This window comes from Motacilla alba, chromosome 4, assembly GCF_015832195.1.
Source record: "Motacilla alba alba isolate MOTALB_02 chromosome 4, Motacilla_alba_V1.0_pri, whole genome shotgun sequence".
NCBI classification, from domain to species: Eukaryota; Metazoa; Chordata; class Aves; order Passeriformes; family Motacillidae; genus Motacilla; species Motacilla alba.
Window position 1 is genome coordinate 18,260,042 of NC_052019.1, and position 20,584 is coordinate 18,280,625.

At 36.7% G+C, this 20,584-nt stretch overlaps 1 protein-coding gene across 2 annotated transcripts in view; it reads right to left on the reverse strand.

The window, feature by feature from the left end:
• Positions 1-2,527: 2,527 nt before the first annotated feature.
• The window catches only part of SEL1L3 (SEL1L family member 3), a 35,684-nt gene continuing 17,627 nt past the window's right edge, over positions 2,528-20,584 (reverse strand). For both annotated transcript variants that reach the window (XM_038135486.1, XM_038135485.1), the window contains exons 12-24: positions 19,500-19,619; positions 18,776-18,916; positions 17,575-17,637; positions 15,981-16,157; positions 14,321-14,448; positions 13,599-13,682; positions 11,257-11,347; positions 11,061-11,145; positions 9,223-9,332; positions 7,830-7,957; positions 6,145-6,247; positions 5,978-6,050; positions 2,528-5,242 (exon numbers count right to left, since the gene is read on the reverse strand). In XM_038135486.1, the coding sequence (XP_037991414.1) occupies positions 5,073-5,242; positions 5,978-6,050; positions 6,145-6,247; positions 7,830-7,957; positions 9,223-9,332; positions 11,061-11,145; positions 11,257-11,347; positions 13,599-13,682; positions 14,321-14,448; positions 15,981-16,157; positions 17,575-17,637; positions 18,776-18,916; positions 19,500-19,619 (1,473 nt within the window). In that variant the 3' untranslated portion in view covers positions 2,528-5,072. The remainder of the gene's footprint in view (positions 5,243-5,977; positions 6,051-6,144; positions 6,248-7,829; positions 7,958-9,222; positions 9,333-11,060; positions 11,146-11,256; positions 11,348-13,598; positions 13,683-14,320; positions 14,449-15,980; positions 16,158-17,574; positions 17,638-18,775; positions 18,917-19,499; positions 19,620-20,584) is intronic.

Here is a 20,584-nt window from a genome sequence, read left to right on the forward strand (position 1 = left end):
ACAAGGTCTGGAGGATATGCTTGGGCACTGAGTTATGATTATCTTAGCTATTTAGGGGTGTGCTGCTTGACCTAAATCAAGCCCATTTGAGAAGAATCCTCCTAGACAATGGCTGGGCACCATTTGGGGGCTTTATGGACCGAGACTGGTCCAAGAAGCAACAGATGAGGTAAATGGGTTCACAGGAAAACTTTAACTCATCACAACCAGACAGCAGAGCCTGGCCTTGGTTAGTTTATCATTACTAGTCTATCCAGGGAGATTTGCTTATAACTTGCACTATTGCTGCGTAAGTCAATTTCTCAGCACATGCTGTAATGGACAGATAGATAATGCCAAGCAGGTATCTCAGTTCCTGCCTTGGCAGACTATCAAAAAAGGATGCTACGTTTGCTAATGTACTTGCGCTTTCTCCTGCTCACCTGCATAACCGATAAGAGCAAATAGCAAGGCTAAGCATTAGGAGCTATCTAGACAGTTCATGAGTGATTAAGGAGAGGTCAGTGTGGACAAATGAAAGAAACAACAGAAATCAAAAAAATGCAGACTGGAGAGGGAAGCAAGGTCAAGGAATAAGTTAACAGAAAGATCCCTGAACAGGTATAAACAAAGCTGTTGTAGCCAGTTTTCTTCCAAGGGGTTATTTAGATGCCCAAAGGTAGATGGGTATCTGATAGCACTTGTCAAATAACTCAAGTCCCTTAAGTCAACAGGCACTCAGCACTGTTGGTGCAATTTCAGTTTGGAACATCAGTGCCTCAGAATATCTAATCTGCTGCAGGTGATTTGGCTTCTGTTTGGTTGTGGTTTTTGGTTTTTTTTTTTTTCTTGCTTACTGTAACTGTCATATAAGTACATACTGCAATAGTGCAAGTATCTTTTCCTTTCCATTTAGGTTACTCATTTCTCCTTATCTGGTCTGATTTTCTAATTAGCTATAGACTCACTTTCCTTATTGCAAATATAAAGAAGTCTCCTGGCATGGGAATTAGGTATTTAGATAAATAATGAGGCTGTGATGCATTCCAACACACCTATATTCCAGATGCTGCATTTTTCTTATTTACAATTTTCTGCTGATTATTTAGTAGTTGTTCTTGTCACCTATGTCTTAGAAGACAGCATAAGAAATTGCTCTGTGCTCAGATTCCCTTTGACATTCTTTAGTTTTCTTGCCCTTGGGCTTTTTCTTAAAAAATCCAGCCTTTTATTTTTGTTCTCTTCCTACATCCCAATCTTTTGATAGAGTTCACATTTATGGGAGGAAGGTGAGAGCCTATGGATGGAATTCCTCTGCAAAAGCTTATTCAACTTGTTTCATGCCTTTGTGCTATCTTTCATTCAGGATAAGGGTCAACAGCCAGTGTTAAACGTCATGGTCCATTAGTCAATGGGGGCAGCTTACACAGACAAGAATCTGCTATAAATCAAGAATCTGCTATAAATCAATTATCTTCACAGATAATCCATGTTTCACATGTGGTTTTTAAACATCATCTATGCTTTTCCAGTAGCTCAAATGGGAATAGAAAAATACCAGCAAAGGGTATGTTTATAATATGTAACCAGTATACCAGGATTAATTCACAAGTGTCCCCTCTATCACTAAGTAACATTGGTATTGCAAGGTATTAATATAGAACTTTAATTCTGTCCTCATACTTATTTATTGGGATGCAAAGCTCTTCACTGTATGTTCTGGGAAGCAACACCATGCAGCCAGTGGTCAGTCACTCCCATATGGATGTCCCCCACATTTGGCACTGTCCTGCTACTACCCTACTGTGCAATTCAGAGCTGAACAAACTTCTCAGCATAGATGCAAATCTTTCATAACTGGTCTGAATTGTTTTCTTCATAAAGTTGTAGTTGGTAACTACTCAGAACTGCTCAACATTGACTTCTTTTTCTTAGCTTATCTTCACTTGATTCTCCCTTCTTCCCACAGCGCTTTGATATGTTGCATGTAGCAACCTCTCTCCCCTGTCACTTTCTGTAACACACAAATCCATTTACTTGTTGTAAACTGCATTCATTTTAGATAATTTGGCACCTATTTTTTAAATAACCCTTCTGAAATTCTTTCTTGTCCATAATTTATTTGCTAGAGATGATTCTGAGCAGAACCAAGGGAGAAAGGCAGGGTAAGTGCTGACCATTTTTTCTGAAGCATGACCTGTGTTGTTCAGATGGCTGGACTTCTATCAAATGTGTATAAACAAAGTATATAGAGAAGTTCAGCTCTACAAATGTGATTTATTATTTCCTTATTCCCACCCTGAACACTTAACACGGGCTGCAGAAACTATAAACTTCAGTGATCATATTTCAATTTATGAAAAATAATTATTGATGCAGCAACTCTTTTTCTCTTCTCTCCTTGCTTTCCTTGTGGATGTAGAAAACTATGTAGCTGCTTTGTGTAAATAACCATTCTCTTTCTCACTGGGAATTGGTTGATTCTCTAGGTTGTCAATAGCCCCCTGGCTCTTACAAGAAGTGAAGGACAACAATGTAACTAATATTATTTTAGCCTTCAGGATTGTCAGTTTATTGTGAAGAGCTGCTTATCTTAAAATACTTTGGTAGAACTTCTGATATAATAGGTAACAATAAACAAAGATGGAACTATTAACTGCTGGCATTGTGAAATATATTGTAGCTTCAGCAATTGCCTTCTGAAATATAGATGTTGAACTGTGTTTCTGGCAGAACTCTTCAAATTAGTTAATACCTAGAGTTCAGAACATGGGCTTTAGCGAGGAAAACAGTGAGCTGGAGTGCTAACACTTAACTCTGACCTGTATTTACTCAATCTAAACCACTGCTGCTTGGAGAACTCCCAGATTGCATCACCTGGGCTGCAATCACCACCACTGACAAACTCCTATGGGATTAGTGTTTCACCAGGGGCTTCAGTTTTGGTACATGTGACATTTGTAGCAAAATACACCTTTAATGTGTAGCTAACTATAAGCAAGATTTGTCTTATGCAGGCCCAAACAGTATTTTGGGAACATCTAACTGTGCGTGCCATGTGGTACCTAACCTAACACTGTACCCATGTTGTGACATTTGTCTGCTTGTCTTCAGGGGCTACACCTGACTTTCTGCAATGCTTCTGGGTTTACCATCTAAACCTGCTCCAGTTTTAATACAGATGCACAGCCTTCTTTTATTAGGTGACAAAAATTAAGGTGACAGTTGAGAGGGCTCTTGAAATAGCCATAACTTTGTTAAGGATTTTGATATAATTAAATTTAGCTGCACAAGTTTTTGCAACTCAAAACAGACTCAAAAATAACAGGGACCATTTGCAATGGATATCAAGTACACATAATCTAACCCCAGTGAGTACAACAGTTTAGTACGTAAAAGTCAAGCTCCTTTCTAACACATTAAAATACCTACCTATACATAGAAAGAATAAAATATGTATCTTCAACTGTACTAAGAACAAAAAGTATTCTTTGCACAGTTCTTGATCAAATAAATGAAAAACTCGGTAACTTGGTAATGTGACACAATTTACTTTCTCAGTGGGAGGGGGAGGAGCTTCAAGATCTTTATTTTCATCCCTTCATTGACTTGTCAAGGGAGCTGCTGCCTCAAAGCACCAACTCTTCTCTCAACACTTTTGAATTTTCAGTTTTCTGCAAGTGAAACCATGCTTTGATGATATGTAGGTATAGACATTTATATATAAATATAAAATTCTCTTTTGAAGGTCAAAGATTTTTTTTCCTTTTGAATCATTCTTTTCTTATTAAAACCTCCTACGCCTTGCTCTTTTGTTTTGAAAAACAAAACAAAATATTTCAGGTTTGTTCTGTGAGAAGACTGTATTCCTCAAAGAAAGTGAAAGCTGATTGTCTCATGTGAAGCTAAGAAAACAGACATGTAAATAATGATCTTGAGAGATTGCAACAGCAAGATAGTATTTCATCCAAGAGGTGCCTTAAAAGAAATTCCTCCATACAGGCTGAATTAAAAAAATATTTTTATTTACAAGACTAATAATGTAGTGCAAGGCAAGTGGATTTAACCCTCAATAATGCATAGATTGATGCAATTTATAGTCTGTGATCTACATCATTTTGCAGAGGTAACTGCTGCACACCTGCTGTAAAGGTTAGATCCTTCCTACAGCTGCTTTACAGACAGCTTTAAATCATATGTCCCATCCAACATTTATCAAATAAACTGTCACTTAAATATGTGTCTTTTAGAGTCATTCTAGAACATGAAATAAATCCTTGCCAGTGTTATCTACAGAAGAATACAAAAATAATTTTTTGTTCACTTTGTGTCACCTGATCACACTTAAATATTATTTTATTTATTCATTGGGGAGCTCCTTTCTCTGATCAGTGGCTCTTGGCAGGAAGAGAAACGTTTTGTTGTGTCCACCAGGAAATGTGGATGCTGGTAAAACTTTGACTAAAATTTGCAATCATAACTAATAGGTTATGACCATATTGCAAATATTCCTGGTGTGTTTTCTTTCAAAACAAACCACTTTTCACATTGAAAAATCAGCATGGAATATAAAATGCCAAAAAACTCATTGTTACCATTGCATGTACTGAAGTCCTGACTGGTTTCCATGGAACTTGGAAAGTATGGGTGACTGGCTTTCACTTTTATGTAATTTCCATGATTCAGACTTGGAAAACTTTGCTAATTTCACCAATAAATAAGCTCAAATGCAGTAAAAGCAATTTAATAAGAGATAAGACGTGTAAGTTAAACTTAATTAAAACCTGTGGGATGTTTGCTTATTTTCCAATTAGGCATAGACTTCGCAGGTTTCCTTCCAGGTCCTTCCATGATGCACAGTATGATCATGTGTTGGGTATCGTGAGATAATCTGCATCATCGGTTTGGAGTTAAATAAATTATAGGGATGGTTTTCCTCTATAGTGGAGAAGTCAAATCAGTGAACTTCCCTACAACTTCAGCTGTTGGACTGCATTATTAATGCCATGTACAGGGTTGGTTGCCAGTTCTTAGATTCGTAGTTGCTCACATCCTGTCTTCCCAATGGATGTCAACCTTAAGAAAACTACACCTCAGCTGGTGCCAAGAGGACTCTGAGGGTTTGACTCCTGCTGTGATAAATCATTTGAAAGAGTAGGTTCATCTTGCTGCTCTGCTCTGGTAGCATCCTCACTGTCATTCCATGAGGAAGAAGGGACATCATGTGACAATGGTTCTGATCTTCTTCCAGGAGAATTACGAGCTTCAGAAGAATGTCAAAATAAATTATTTAAGAAAACCCCACTGTGTCTAGCAAGTCTATTAATCAATATTTAAGTATTATGTGGATGTAAAATTACATATAAAGATAATATTGAAAAGTTTGGAAATACTGAAAGAAGAATATCTATAACTACATACTTTATAAATTTGTTGCATGATTCCCAAGTTACATAAATTAATAGCTAGTAAGAAAAGAAAGCAGGATTTCAGCATTATTATGACAGGTTCTGTAACTCTTGACTGAATGCATTTGCTGATTCTGTTACTGGTGTTAAGAGTCTGAACTGACTCTTACTAAGTTACTCAAATGTACCAGCTCTTGGAACCTCACTTTTTCTCCTACCTTGCATCTGAAGAGATCCAATCCTACGAAACAGGAAACACACTTTGACCACTTATTGCAGAGACTACATAGGGAATCAAAGTCATTACTGTAACAGTACTGCATGTTGAGAGATGGGAATAATCACATGCAGTTAAGGTTTTTATTAAGAATCTCCTTTAGTAAGAGAAGTTCCTCAGAAACCACCAGGTTTAAAGCTATGCTTTATTTCATCTACTCCTTTTTAATGATCAAAAAAATGACTTATGTGTTAAAGAAGCTACTGCTCAGAGGTACTTCTATCAAATCTAGAATTCTGCTTTCATTTTGAAGGTTTTACTGACCTAAAAAGATCACTCCTCTTTCTTCAGTTTTACTATGACACATACTTACCAGATAAAGACTGAAAAGACTGCACTGCAAATGCAACAAGAATCGATAAAAGAAAGGTTCCCATGAAGTAGATCTGTGACAGTAATTTTAAAAACATAGTTAGAGCACTGCAAAGCCAAGCTAGAGTTCCAAATGAACTGTGCATGTAATAAAGGAGCAATACATACCAGAGTAGAGTGTAAAATATTGTTCCAGAGAACTCTCATGTAAAAATAAAGCAATGCTAATGAACATGGGCTAATTGATTCTTGGTTACTATTATTCCAGCACCTACAACAAGAAGATAAAAACAACTAATTAGTCCTCTTCCACAATTTTGTGGCATCAAGCATCTGGGAATCTCAAATGGGTTTGCAGAACCAGTAATCCAGAAAAACAAACAAATATCATCATCACTCTCTCACAGATGGTGAAGTAAAAATTCAGAAAAATACCAGCTTAAACTTATTAAGCACAGAATACCTTACCCTAGAAGGGTGACTTTTTATTTTCGTACTACTCAACAATGGGTCTAAGCATCCAGGCTACACTTTCAAAGCAGTCACAGTTCAAGCTCTAACTAGTGTGAGTCAACAGCAGAAGGACTTGATTTAAAATTAGATGTACAAAATTTAGTTGCCTACACAGAACACTGGTGCCAAAACTCCTTTAGAGACAATGCTGTATAATAGAATGAAGTCAGAGCTTGAAGAATGTTTTAGCTGACTAGCACCAGGTACCCACCTCCTGTGGATGAGCTGAGCAGCTTTCTTATTTCTGTCAAATAGGACTTCACCTATTAGGGCAGTTTAGACAGCTAAATCACAGGCATCTATTTTAAGCTTAAATTGATTGTTTTCTATAAAGCTAAGGAGGGAGTGATGATGTGTATATATAGATATATACCTTTTCTACATAAATTTTGTTATAAATATATATATAATTCAGTTATAAAGTCATGGACTGTGCATATGTATATATATACATATCTATAAATATAGAAAAGTATGTGCCCTTTTGGATGCTGGGATGTATGTATTGTAAAATGGTCCAGATGGTCCAGAACCTCTATGTATCTGACTAGCAGTTCCATGTGCTTTGGGAGTAATTTAAGGTACAAGTTCAGTCTAACTGCAGGTAAGAACAATTTCAGCAGATTGTTGGTGAAGAGACAAATGAGGTTTCAATGTGATAAACCACACACTCATTCACAGCCTCATGTATTGACTATTAGCTCCTGCTTCTTCAAATATCTGAAAGGCAATTCCACAAATTCACCAAATATTGTGTAAGTTTCACATTCCCGCTGTGCCTTCCAACACCTGTTGCTTTACCTGGGTGAAGGAAACTCAAGTTCTGTACTGAAACCAGAGAACACTAGGTGGTTTGTCCATGGATAGTGCTGGCACAGGTCAATCAGGCAGCAGACCTGTAACATTCTCAGATATCCAATATTCTGTGCCACAATCTCTGTGCCAGCCTGGACATATTCGCAGAATCAATAGGGAGGATTGTTATTATCCCAGTTCCACATTTTTAAGTTCTGTATTAAATTATGCTACATTTAGAATTGAACTATTTGTTTGGACTACATACAAATCACCAGTGCCTAACTTAGGAACCTAAATATATTGAACTGGAAAAGACTTCCTGGATTACTGAATCCAGTCCCTGCTATTTCAGGTAACCACATATAATCAGGCATAAACTGCAATATAATTAGGGAATTTAAGAATTTCAACTATGTTGACCTTAACCTGCCTTAAATCACTTAAGTGAACAAAGTTAATAATTACAGGAGTTGCGGTCCTCCAGAGTAAATGTTACTCACATGGAAAACCAGAAGATGCTGATTAAGGGTAAAAAAACTCACCTGTAATACAGCTCCTGAAGAAGTGATGTATTACTAGACTGCAATGCCTGATCAATTTCCAAGTGATCCAGAATGTAGGAAGGTATGGAGTTGCCCTCTTCCATGACAAGGGCCAAATTGAAGAAACCCTATCAATAAAAAATGTACACTTTTTAAACATTAAATTTTCATATCTGTATTTAAGCACCAAGTATCTAAATAATTATAACTGTCTTCCCTAAATTTGTTTAGTATAATGTGATATTCACTGAATAATTATGAGAGCCTTTTCTCCTAACCACATACTCCGGTAAATACTGAAAATGCAAAAGAAGCATTCAGATGTTGTGACACTGTTTTCTTAGTTCATATCTTTTTCCAGATGGTTTCTTTCTTATTTTGAATTTAAGTCCAGTCACCATATCAAACTGTCAATTTTTCTTCTAGGGAAATACAGAGTGAAAGCAGAAATGGATTTCTCTTCTGTTACTGTTCAATTCCCCTTCACATAGCTCCACAGATCAACAGAATCTGAATAGTGAAATTGAGAGCAGAAATTTCCTCCAGACAATTTAAGTCCTTAATCTTATGGTTTTGCTTATTTGGACAAGTCTTAGGCAACCCTGTGTCTCTTCAGAGTCATGAAGATGAACACACATGAGACATCTTATAGGATTGCCCATCACTTTGACTTTCATACTTTAAAGTAACTATTTATGCATCTCTTCTTTCCTTTGCTAGTTTAGCAGTAATGTTTTGTCCCAATAACCTCAAAACAAAACCCATCCATGCTACCTTTGGTAAGTTCACATACAAGACACCATCTAGGATATTGCCATAAGGACAGGGAGAACAGAATATCACACCCAGGACACTTCAGGAGGGCCTGAGAACAGGCAACTCAGTGGTGAAACACTGCATGTCTTTGGTAATGTGACATGGTGTATTCTCTAATTAAAAAGCATTTAAAGATTAAACCTTCATTAGTGAACAAAATTCACCCTGGGATTCACTTGGTATAATATATCAAGGGAAATGGGCTAGTCTTCTTTTTTTTATCATAAAATGGCAGAGGACAGGATTGGAATACAACCCAACAGTCTACTAATTCCTCCTCTTGCAATAGCAAAAATACTGAGGTCACAACTAAGTCAATTGCGTCAAGGTAAGGTGGCACTAAATTAGGCCCTTTACCCTTAGCTTACAAAGCAGCCTGATTCTAAGACCATTAATCTATGCTAAGTTTATCTTCTATTATGAAACAGCAACTACTGACTCACAAGGTATTTTGAAATAATTGTAACTTATTCTAGCAGGTTTCTTTGGAGCCGATGAGGCCAAGCAGAAGAAGCAGTCGCAGCTGAATTCTCTGATTGTTCTATGCTCTGGTGTTTTGCCATGACTGCAGACTCACCTGTGAATCCCCCTCCAAGGCAGCCTGGGCGTACATCCGCATGGACAGCTCCAGGTCTTTAGACTGGTTCTGGTAGCCATAGTAGTAGAAATCTCCCATCTTCAAATAAGCTGTGGAAGAAAAAAGCAGAAGATCATTTAGACTATTTGTAGCAATAGAATTATCCAACTATTCATGTGATGGAGAAATTAACAGTAATTCTGTTTAAAGCACAATACTAAAAGACAAATGTACTCTTTCTTGCTGGTTGTCTCTGTGGCTACTTTATATCAGCCTCTCACTGAAAATAATTATTCTTGATGAAATCTCTCATTGTTTCTCTCTAATGAATTTAATGAAGGACATTGCTTTTACAAAATCTGAGGCTTGAGAGTCTTTATATTTCATTCCTTCTTCACTTGCTGAATCTGTCTTTGGACATCCTGAAGCCTTATTTAGTCAGATTAGCCCTACTAAATTGATGAAACTTAAAACCATGTCATCTATGTGTTTGCTCTGTACCTGACACTATGGTGGCTGAACCTTTCCCAAAAGGTAGAGAATGTTGCTGCTGAAAATTTCATTAGCTTCAAATCCAACTCAACCCAGGACAACAGTAGGGATACAGTTCTCCTGGTCTAGAAGGGAGCAATGCCTAGCAAACATTTTACAAACATCTTTCTGTGACATTGCACCACAATGAAATGCATCAAAAGAGAGGGCACTGACCCAGACAGGAGCAAGCATGATGATCTGTGCTACTGAATTTAAAAACTCCTATGACTGAGTCTACACTTACCTGACCTAAGCTTTCCTCAAATCATTTGAAACTCTTGTACACTTTGGCTTGTGCATTTACAGTGGCTACCAAGAAATCCCATGTGTTTTTACAGCGGGCTGAAATGGAATGACAGTTCCATCCTATGAGTCTGACCTTCACAAGTTTTTCTAATGTGAGCTTCTACCAGTGGATCTACCAAAGGGTCAACCAAACTACACCTTGCTAAGGTGTCTACAAACTCCTCAGGAAAGCTAACAGTGTTTGTCAGCTCCTCTGGCTTCAAGGCTATATCCACATGGTATTCAGTTTCCACACTTAAATTTCCCACACTGTGTATTTAAATGAATAGCATGAATTATTTTCACACTCCACATTTCCACATGCTTGTTACAAATCACTGAAGTGCTCCTGTGAGACAATCAGATCAATGTTTTCAAATAATTCAGTAAAGCTTTCGGAGACACCAAAATGACTTAGCTATTGAAGCCCTAGGTGTAGTAAAATTTAAGGCCTGAGGAATGTAACTTACTTGCAAATAGACCTTAGAGAATCCTTTAGATCTCCAAGGTAAGCTCTATCAATGTTGATAAACTCTGTACCCTAAGAGGAAAACTAGTAATAAATTAGATAAGAAGGAAGCCCTTAGCCTTTATTAGTTTCTCATGACTCAATTATGATATGGAAGTATATTTGCTTTTGGATTTTCCCTTTGATAAACCAAACAGCATGAGCTCCTAAAGTCTACTGCTTTTTTTTCTTAAACTTAGAGTCAACTGTTCAGACTCCTAAATATCTAGCTCTTCCTCAGGGCTTAGCTTTTTTATTTTATTAAAAATTCACCCATTTAATGCAATAAAAAGTAAATTTTCAAAAAACCTGTGCTGAAATAAAGCATTTTAATTACCTTTAATTACCCTGATATTCCTATCAAAACATGAAAAAGCAAATGTATGATTAGCAGGAATTAATCTTCCCTCCCTCAACCTGCTTCCTCACATAGAAGTTGTGACAAACGCAGTCCTTGAAATTGAAAAAAAAAAAGTAACATTAAAATTTAGAAAAAATTCCTTATACATACCAAATGATGGAGCATTGACTTGAGAAACTGAGAAATTGTAGTATCTCCAGACACAATCAGTTGCTAGGTATTTTCTTGCTAGGTCCTATAAAGAAAATAATTGATTCATTCATATCCCAGGTAAGAGACTAATGGCACACATTACCATTAACAAAGAGTCCTTTCAGGATAATGAGTTGTGAATTCATTTACTCACTGGTCTCTCTTCACAGATGTGTGCCAAATTTGACTGTGACACTTCAATCCCAGTTTCAGCTGCTAAAATGTAATGCAGCAGAGCTTCATGCCTAATGTTAGATAAAATCAATTAATGAAAAACCTTACAAAAATAACATGCATTTTACTTACAATTAAAAAAACCCCAAAAGCACTAAAAAAATGTATAAAATTGCCTACGAGCAAAATTTTGGTACAAGTTTAAGAGCAAGAGGCTGGGAAACCCACACAACAGCGACATATACAGGCAATGCTTGGTGTAACCAGCCATGCTGGATCTCAAGAATTTGAAGCCCTTTGCCTCTTGCACCGAAGCTACTGGCTCCAGTGTGTGTTTACTCTAAGTGCCAGACTGATGGGAAAGAAGAATTGATACTAAGCCAAATTCTCTATTTAAATGTTTCAGATAAAACAGTCTTAAAAGACTCTACTTAAAAAAAAATCTATAATTAACTTAGCTGTGTATATATCTGTCTAACATTCATCTGAGTGTTTCTTTGGTATGCTTTGCCTTTCATTTATGTGACTTGTTTTTTTCTTGTCTTTTTAGAGAGACCTTTTTGAAAAAGAATTTTTCTCTCCTTATATTTGAATGTATGAATAGAAAAACAGTCTCTGTCCCTCTAAGGACTTTATGCATCTCACTGACTGTAAAGCAAGTAATAAAACTTAATACTGCATTTGCAGTATGGCAATTCAGAATTCTGAATTGCTAGATGAGAGCATCTCTCATATTCTCTGCCACTCATCTACTCTATACTATAAAGACTATGCATTTAAAATTAAGAGGAAGTCTTTAAAATCATGTGTGTAGTTTTAAAATCCCAAAACAATAAAAAACCCCACTTGGTGTACTTTTTTTCCTTCTGAAGTTTCCTATTAAAGAGTAGTGCTGCCAATGATTTTCTCCAAAACACAAAGGTAAGAAAAAAACATGGCAAGTTTCAGGGTTCAATGGCTTGTTTAACTGGAAGCTAACTGGAAGATATGGTCAAATACACATTTGACTTCAAGAGTAGCTGCTTAAGCAAAACAACTTCAAATCAAATTGTGAAGCAGTTGCCCTTAGAGAACTAGCAGGTGTAACCTCCTGTTATCCAGATATTTCTGCATGATTACAAATTATTCCTTGTACTTGCCCTGTAAAAACATCTAGTACAAGAGAGACCTGAGACTACAGAAGGAATTCAAGGGAAAGCTTGGAAATTGGTTGACCCTTAAATCTCAAAGGGCAACTAAGAGAAGAAATTACATTTACAGCCTTTGCATCAGTCTTTGAAGATCAAACTACCATGACAGATAGATGTGTAAAACACGTGTCTGCAAACAATGACTGAAGAACACATATTACTTGGATGGATTGGCAGTGCAACAATTTATACCTATGCAATTTTCACCCTGGCAGCTCAAGTAGGACTCCAGGAGATTTTTCCTCTTAGCTGTTGAGCCCAGACTTTTTGGAATCTTTATGCTCTACCTGTCATCTACTTGTGAACTGCAAAGTGAGCTGGGCAGAGTCACAGGCTTGCACAACAGAATACACTACAAAAATATCAAGAGAGATTTTCAGTGTTCAGAAGTGGGTTCAAGTCTAAGAAGAAATGTCTGTGATGGACTGAGTGCAAAGACACCTCTTCTAGGAACGGGTTACTCCAGAACAGTCCACTGACAGTTTCTTGTAGATCTCTCTAGCCTGAAGCACGAATTCAGTACTTGCAGGGGGAATCTGCAGGACTAAATGAGCCATTGTTTTAATCACATATGACAGTGTGATGTTTGCACACGCAATATCTGATGCTCATGCCCACAGAGGCTGCTAAGATGGAGGATTAACCTGGACACTATTTTGAAACCTCTTGACTGGCTCATTGGATACTATAACCCCCTATTATATGTACACAAAAGACAATACTAACCATACACAGAAAACCCTACAAATCTAATCCAGCAGCTGGACTTTTCATGACACAGAAATATACAGAAGAGAGAAGGTAAAATACAAGATTTGTAACAGAGAGAATAGTAAAAGTGAAAGGTGTTCTTCTGGCTAATCCAGTGCACATTACACAAACATTATGGGATGAGAACCACAGCTGTTGCAACTATTTCACACTACAAACTCCTTGCTTTCCACTTGATTCTGTCAGAACTGTTGACTTACATTTTGGGTCAACTCCTCCTTCCCTTTATGTCAATGGATGTTTTGCAACTGATTTTTGAAGTGCTACTACTTTTTTTTCCTTTGCGGTGATGGCCCATTATTAATTATTTTATCTTGCTATAAAGTAAGTGAAAAATAGAAAATAAATAGAAGAAACATACCATGAAAGCTCCAGATAAGCATTGAGAGCTTTTCTGATTACATGACCTAAGTAGCCATTCTTCTCTGCAATGTGTTTTGCCCAGCTGTGGATTAGAACAAACAAAAAATGAATGGTCATGCTCCAGTAATGTTATCCCAACTCATGTAGACTGAAAGAAGACAAAAGGATATGAGATCACCATCTAACTTCTTCTGTAAGATTAACTATGGGATTTAACAGTAGTCACTGCACCAATCCTGTGACAATTGACTGAGAACATGAAGTCTATTCATCTCTGTAAGTGTATTAGAGACATCCTATGTTTTTATCTCAGCAATGTTTTTTAAGAAAACAAAAGTAAGTTAATAGGTGCTATCAAAAATTATCTGCCTATTTTTGATGCAAAATGCCAATTTTTCCACATCACCAATATTTCTTGAAAATAATAAAAAAAAAAGCGAGGCTTTGTTAGATACAACTTTCAGAGTTGTTTGATACAATCTCTCTGAGTTATTCTGGAAAAAAAAAGTAGTAAAAGTACTCAATATTTCTTAAAATCTACTTAAAATCTAAATAATACACGTACTCATGCATATCAAATATTACTGCAGAAGAACTTTTGCCATGGAAGTAAGCACTGTGAAGTGCAAGGTATTTAAGCCATGGACTTAAAAATCACCAATAATCAAAATAATCACATCAGAAATATACTCTCCATTTATAAATGGTTTCCTTACTTACATTACAGCTTTTTCTGGATCTCTAGGGAAGTCTTCCATATTTCCTGTGATGTAATACAGAGAGCATCGCAAAGTCCCTTCAATATGTCCTCCTTGGGCAGCTTTATAGAAATAGCGTGCAGCAACTGTCTGTGAAGAAACAAGACACAATTAGCAACTCTGCATTATTAATCTTCATTGAGATTTCTTCCTCAGGACTCTTTTCATCAAAGGAATAAAAATAGGTAGCTGGCTAATGAGAGTAAGATAGTTTAACTACTGTTGGTGTACTTAGATGAAATGAATTCTTCTAAATTTTTTACAGTTTAGGCTAGAGAAAGTTTTGAAAAACATAAATTTGGGTAATATATGGAACATCAAACAGAAAAGTGTCTAAATGTTTAACTATGACTCACTAACACAAAAGTCTTGCATGCACTGACAAAAGTAAAATTAGTTATTCATTAGTAGGAAGATTATTAAGGCATCCTGGAGAACAGAACTTGCGATGCCAAATAAGGCTGTGGAGCAGCAACAATTCTCTGTATGTTCAGCAGACCACAACTACAGTGCTCAAATCTTTGAAACTGGTTTACAAAAGATAACAGAGATGGAGTAAGCAGGGCCAAAGCTACAGAAGTGGGAAGGCTGTATGACATACAAACATACATTTTACCCTCAGGAATAGTAATCGGTAAAGTAAACCAAACCAGCATACAACCCGAAATAATCTATCTCAGGAAATTTTCAACCATCAATATATGCTTGCTGTTAGTGAGTATGGACTACACACTCCTTCTTGCCATTGGCTTTGATGAATAAAGAAACCTGGGCATTTTTAGGCGTACTCTTATAATCTGTCCACTCTGAAATGTGTTTTTTGGTCCTGGAGAAAGAAAATGTGTTTTCCAGATGCATATGTTGGTGAGCACTGCTGCTGCTGGCAGAAGAAATGCTCATTGTCTGGAGTATATCCAGATCTCAGAACTCAAAGGCCACACTGGAAATATTTTTTAGCTCTAAGTATGAGGTCTGATGACATTTATTACAGTCTACCTCACTACATTTTTGCTGCTGTTCATACACTTCCAAGTTAATTAAAAGAAATATAAATAAAGTAGACCATTCCTATTAGGGGAAAATTTATTTTGCACATATGTTAAATGGTTCTGTCACAGAAAAACAAAATACTTCCGTCTACTAGGACTGTATCAAATAGTTACAATTTCAAGTCTGGATTGGAGGCCTCTCACTGCAGTTCTGAGGCTCACAGAAGCTATGTGAATGTAGCATAGCTGTTCATGGCTTCAGGGACGTGCTTCTTTCAGTTATTGTGGAATTCCTTCCCTATAAACTTTCCAATCCAAAACCGAGAACCCGAAAGGTCACATGATGTGAGAGCACACACTATTCTTCCTGGCTGCTGTCACTGGAAGGAGTAAAACCTGCACCTGTTTTGTTTCTAACTTAAAAGAATACAAACACATGCATATAATTTTGACTGAGATAACTGAGCAACATCTCTCTCCCTAAGCAATCTGACTGAATCCCCCAGTAAAATCCTTCTTTATGATAAAATGTATCAAAATCTAACTTAGGGTGAACAGAACAATCTCAATAATGAGGCAAAAACTTCTAAATTTGGCCCTAATAAGAAATACTACCATTAAATATTTACTTACTTGATTTCTACCAGATACTCCGGGGTAAATCCCATCTAAATATAGGACACCAAGGTTGTATGATGCATCTGGATTTCCCAATTCTTCTGCAATTAACCAGTGCTTGGCTGCTTTTCTGTAGTCTCTTTTAAAATTGTGGTAATACCATCCTAATCCATTCACTGCCTGAGGCAAGCCCTTAGGGAAGGAGAAGAGCAGACTCAGGTCACACATTTGATTCTGCTTTTTGTCACTTCTGGGACTAGTGGTTATACAGCCTTTTCCCCCCACTACTTTTCTATGTGGCCTTGTATATAGAGTGAGGAATAAGACTCCAGTGTCATCTTATTCTACAGAGTCTCAGCCATGACTTTCACTTGTTGACAAGAACAAACTGTGACTATTTTTTCCCTGTCTCCTCTTCAAAGCCAAACAGAACACTTGTTCTTGTGAACTCCCAGAAACTGGTTGACAAGATTAGTAATCCAAAAACCCACTTCTTTTAAACTAGAACATTTCCTTGAGAGTAAATAGAAAGCAATGTACACAGAACTTTGTAATGCTGCTTTAAAAATGCATTTCACCAACATCATACAGATCAGCTAAAGATATTGCTATTTGCTATTACCAAGATGCATCTTTGCTTCTTGGCTCAAGAGAAAATCTTGAGACAGTTTTTATTGTTGTTGCAATGAGTCACCACTTCATTGCATAAACTGGTGGATCATATGGGGCTGTAAGTATTCCAGCAGCGTTACTAACTTGCACATTAAAATGCAAGAGCTGGTAAACTTTTCAATAATTATGATGTTGTTTCTGTATAGAAATGTGCATTGGTGCATAAGAACCCAAGTGTTTGAGTTCAAGAAGAGTAAGGAAATGGATGTCTCTAGGAGTCTTCCAGGAAGCTGTACCACAGATCCTGAATCAAAAGTATTTTGATCACATCATAAAAGTCTCTCAGTATATTTAAGACTTTCCCAAACAGGCAGTAGAACAGATAGTCTCTCTTGTTTCAAAGGAATCCCAGAATTGGCACAAATCTTTTCTGACAGTGGTCAGCAGCGAAGTTCTACTGTCATAATCAGTAACTTAACTAATTCTGGTTCTAAGAGCTAGGAATGTATTCAAGGTCTAGGCACTCTTTCATTTTTATTCTAAGGACCAGATCATGGCCGGGGTAACCTGGCTGCCCTAAATCATTAAATGGAGCGAGGTTCCTCTGCTCTGTGGTACTCAATGTTTCTCACTACTATGGAAATAAATCAGGAGACTTTGGGACATCCAGGTCTTCTCCCTTAATGCTTGGGAATATGAGGCAAAAACATAGTCCTGGATCATATATTCAGTCTGTAAATCACTTAACTAACATCAAGTTCCAAAAGATGTAAGTAGAGAGAATTTTTTTTTTCTTTCACAGAAATTTTGGCTGATGTTGAGTGGTCTAGTCTCCCAACTTGGGCAAATAAGGCTTTCACCATTCATGGTGATAACACTGGAAGAAGCAAGCAGTATGACACAGAATTATGGTAATAGGCATTTTACATAAATCAGAGTTCATTGTTATTAGCACCTGGTACAGAACTATTACAGTAAAATATTTATTGCATTTTACCTTGGCTGCTGCTTTCTTCATCAATTCCAATGCGAGTTTTATATTCTTTTTCACACCTTGACCCTAGGAAATGGGTATATGAAACAATCATTGTTTACAAATGCAGGCTGATAAAAATTCACTTATGAACATCCAAAATGCCTTTTAATATTGATACTATACTAATTATAGTATAGTATTTATGCTGATACTATAGTATTGATACTATACTGTACTAATACTGATACACCTTCTAAGTGTCATTCAGCTTTAAACAAACCAAGCAGCTTTGTGTTCATCTTTCCTTCACAGCTTTACAAAATTTCAGTGATTCAGTCTAGAAAAAATTATTTCACCAGTATATTCAAGTGATTTTTATGGGTAAATAATATCACAGATCTTTAAGTTTGAGCAACTAAGGAAGAATAAATAGCATTTAAAGGGGCATATGTTGTACACAGTCTGGCAGTGAGTAAGAGCTCTCAGCCCTCCTGAAAAAGAATGTTAGTGTCTCTAAAGGAAATACAGAGATGTCACGCTTATGATGTTCACATAAATTAAGTCCAGACACAGGCAAAACAGATTATGTGTGCTGAAAATTAACACAAGCAAAACTTGAGCAAGCATTTTCTAGAGAAAAACCCTCCACTGTCAAAGGAATGAGATGAAGACCTAACAGTTCCTCACCACTTAAGCTTTAGTGCTTGAATGTCTTATGGGTGACATCACTTAGCTGATACACCTTATTTGACTCAGGTGAGGTCATGCTTCAGTTTAGCATCTTCTGTCTACTCCTTCTAGCAGGGAAAACTAACTGCATGCAGCGATAATTTAATTCCAACTAAAAATAACATCCTAATAAAGGGCATTCTAAGAAAGGCTCAAACTTTTGCCTACACCTCTACACCAAAGCCTATGCCTACTAGCTGGTTGGATTCTTGAGGTGACAAGACATTAGGAAAAACTAGGATCCACAATTTGGGTGGTATTTTGATCCTGAATATGGATAGGAATGAACTAAAATTGTTTTTAACTCGCTCTTTTTAAAATTTTTGTGCCTCTTTTTGGTAAAAATCAACATTAGGTTCATATCTATTGACTGATTTTCAGAGTAAATCTAAAAGCACCCGTATACACTCTTACCATGTGTCACTGCAGATAACTTAAAACATCATGTTAAAGGAACAACTATTTGGAAGTGAAAACACGACATATGATTTACCTTAAACAATACAATGGCGTAATCATATATCAACACTGGATCTTCTGTTTCTATTGCACCCTTTGCATACCATTCTATTGCAGCTTCAGGATTTTTTGCCACTCCTTGTTGGCCCCAAAACAGCATCTGAGCCAAACGTTGCTGAAAGAAAACAACTTAAGTAGTAATGCTATAAATGCTAGTATTGAAACTGAAATTGCAGGAACAGACTTTTGCAGGCTTAGATGCATTTCAAATATGAGAAGAAACTAGTATACACCCTCAACAGTTTGAAAACAACTGGTTAACAGGAATATTCAGAGAGCTTTTCAGCAGGCTTGTTTTTACAGCTGTCAGTATCATAGAGTCCAGATTCATTTAAGTGCAGAGGTAAGTGACAGACAGATTTGATGCATGTAAATGGCTCAGTATTACAATATACTGCCACTGGTCTCAGATCAGCAGCAGTAATTGCAATGTATCAAATACAAAGCCAGGGAAAAGGATCAGAGAAGGAGGTTGCCAAGACTTGAAGACTCTTCCCTTCTGCCTTGCATCATTGTTTTGGTTTTGCATGGTTATTGGATATTATTGAACAGGAACATGAGAAGTAGTCCAGGCTTGGAAAAAAGAAGCAATTCTGGGTGGAAGGAGAAAAGTCTGCCTGCTCTCCTCTGCAACTTTCCTGCATGGTCTATAGATGTACATTCCTGACTGTGTCTAAAACCAATTTATTGCTTTATACCTGTGCAGCTGCATTTCCTCTTGTTGCTTCATGTTTTAACCACATAAAGACATCACCATTTTCTTTTGTTTGAGCCTTTAGCAGTTCATCATCCATCAGTCTTACAGTTTCAACAAATGCCTGAAGATTGGGTGAACAGAAAAAAATTAACTTTCACATGAATTTCACAATGGATTTCTACATCTGCTGCTAGAATGAGAATGTTGTCCAAGTCCTGCTTATCCCTAAAAATTCACAATCAGCTCTGGATTTTAAAACTCTCATCACTCCTCTATTGGCTAGTGCATTAAGAACTATTCTTACATCTACTGTAAAAAAAATTTACTGCTTTGTTCCAAAACTGTAAACATTCCAGACCAGGAAGATATGCCAAGACTGCAACAACTGAAAAAAAAAATCCCAAACCATCTTTTGGTTTTAAAAATTACAAAGAAGTGTATTTAAGTTTTTCAATGCTTTAATATTTCTATAGAAATCGCTTTCAAAAGTTTAAAAAAAGACTGGCAGAAAGCTTAATGAAGACCTGACCCACAGCACTCTTATCTAGGTACGTCTGCTAGCTTTTAGCTGTTCAGCAAGTAGAATCTCTCTATTTTTGTAAAATAATCATGCTTTCTGATAAACCAGGATTCTAGCACTAACCTATCTTGACTATTCTTTACAAATGAAGTTGTGTTACCTCCTGTTAGCAGCCTATTCTAAAATGATTTTATTGTAACTTTTTCAGATAACTATTTAACAACCAAGTCATTACATTTGATTACAGAAAAGACTAAAGTATGGAGAGGACAATTAATCTTTTGCAGGAACTTCATGATGTCTGTCTATTGAAACAGCAGATCAGTTGCTTAATATACACATCCAATTATATTAATAATTAAAAATCTGAGTGAGGATTCAGGGGCCAAGAATAATGCTTGGACTTTATTAAAAGACAGGCTTGTGGACAATTCTGAGGATTTGAATCTGATATTAATTCCCCATTTCTAAGAAACACAGTAATGATCCCTACATATAATTTGGGGGATTTTGTAACAATCACTGGATCATAGAACGATTTGGGCTGGAAGGGACTTTTAAAGACC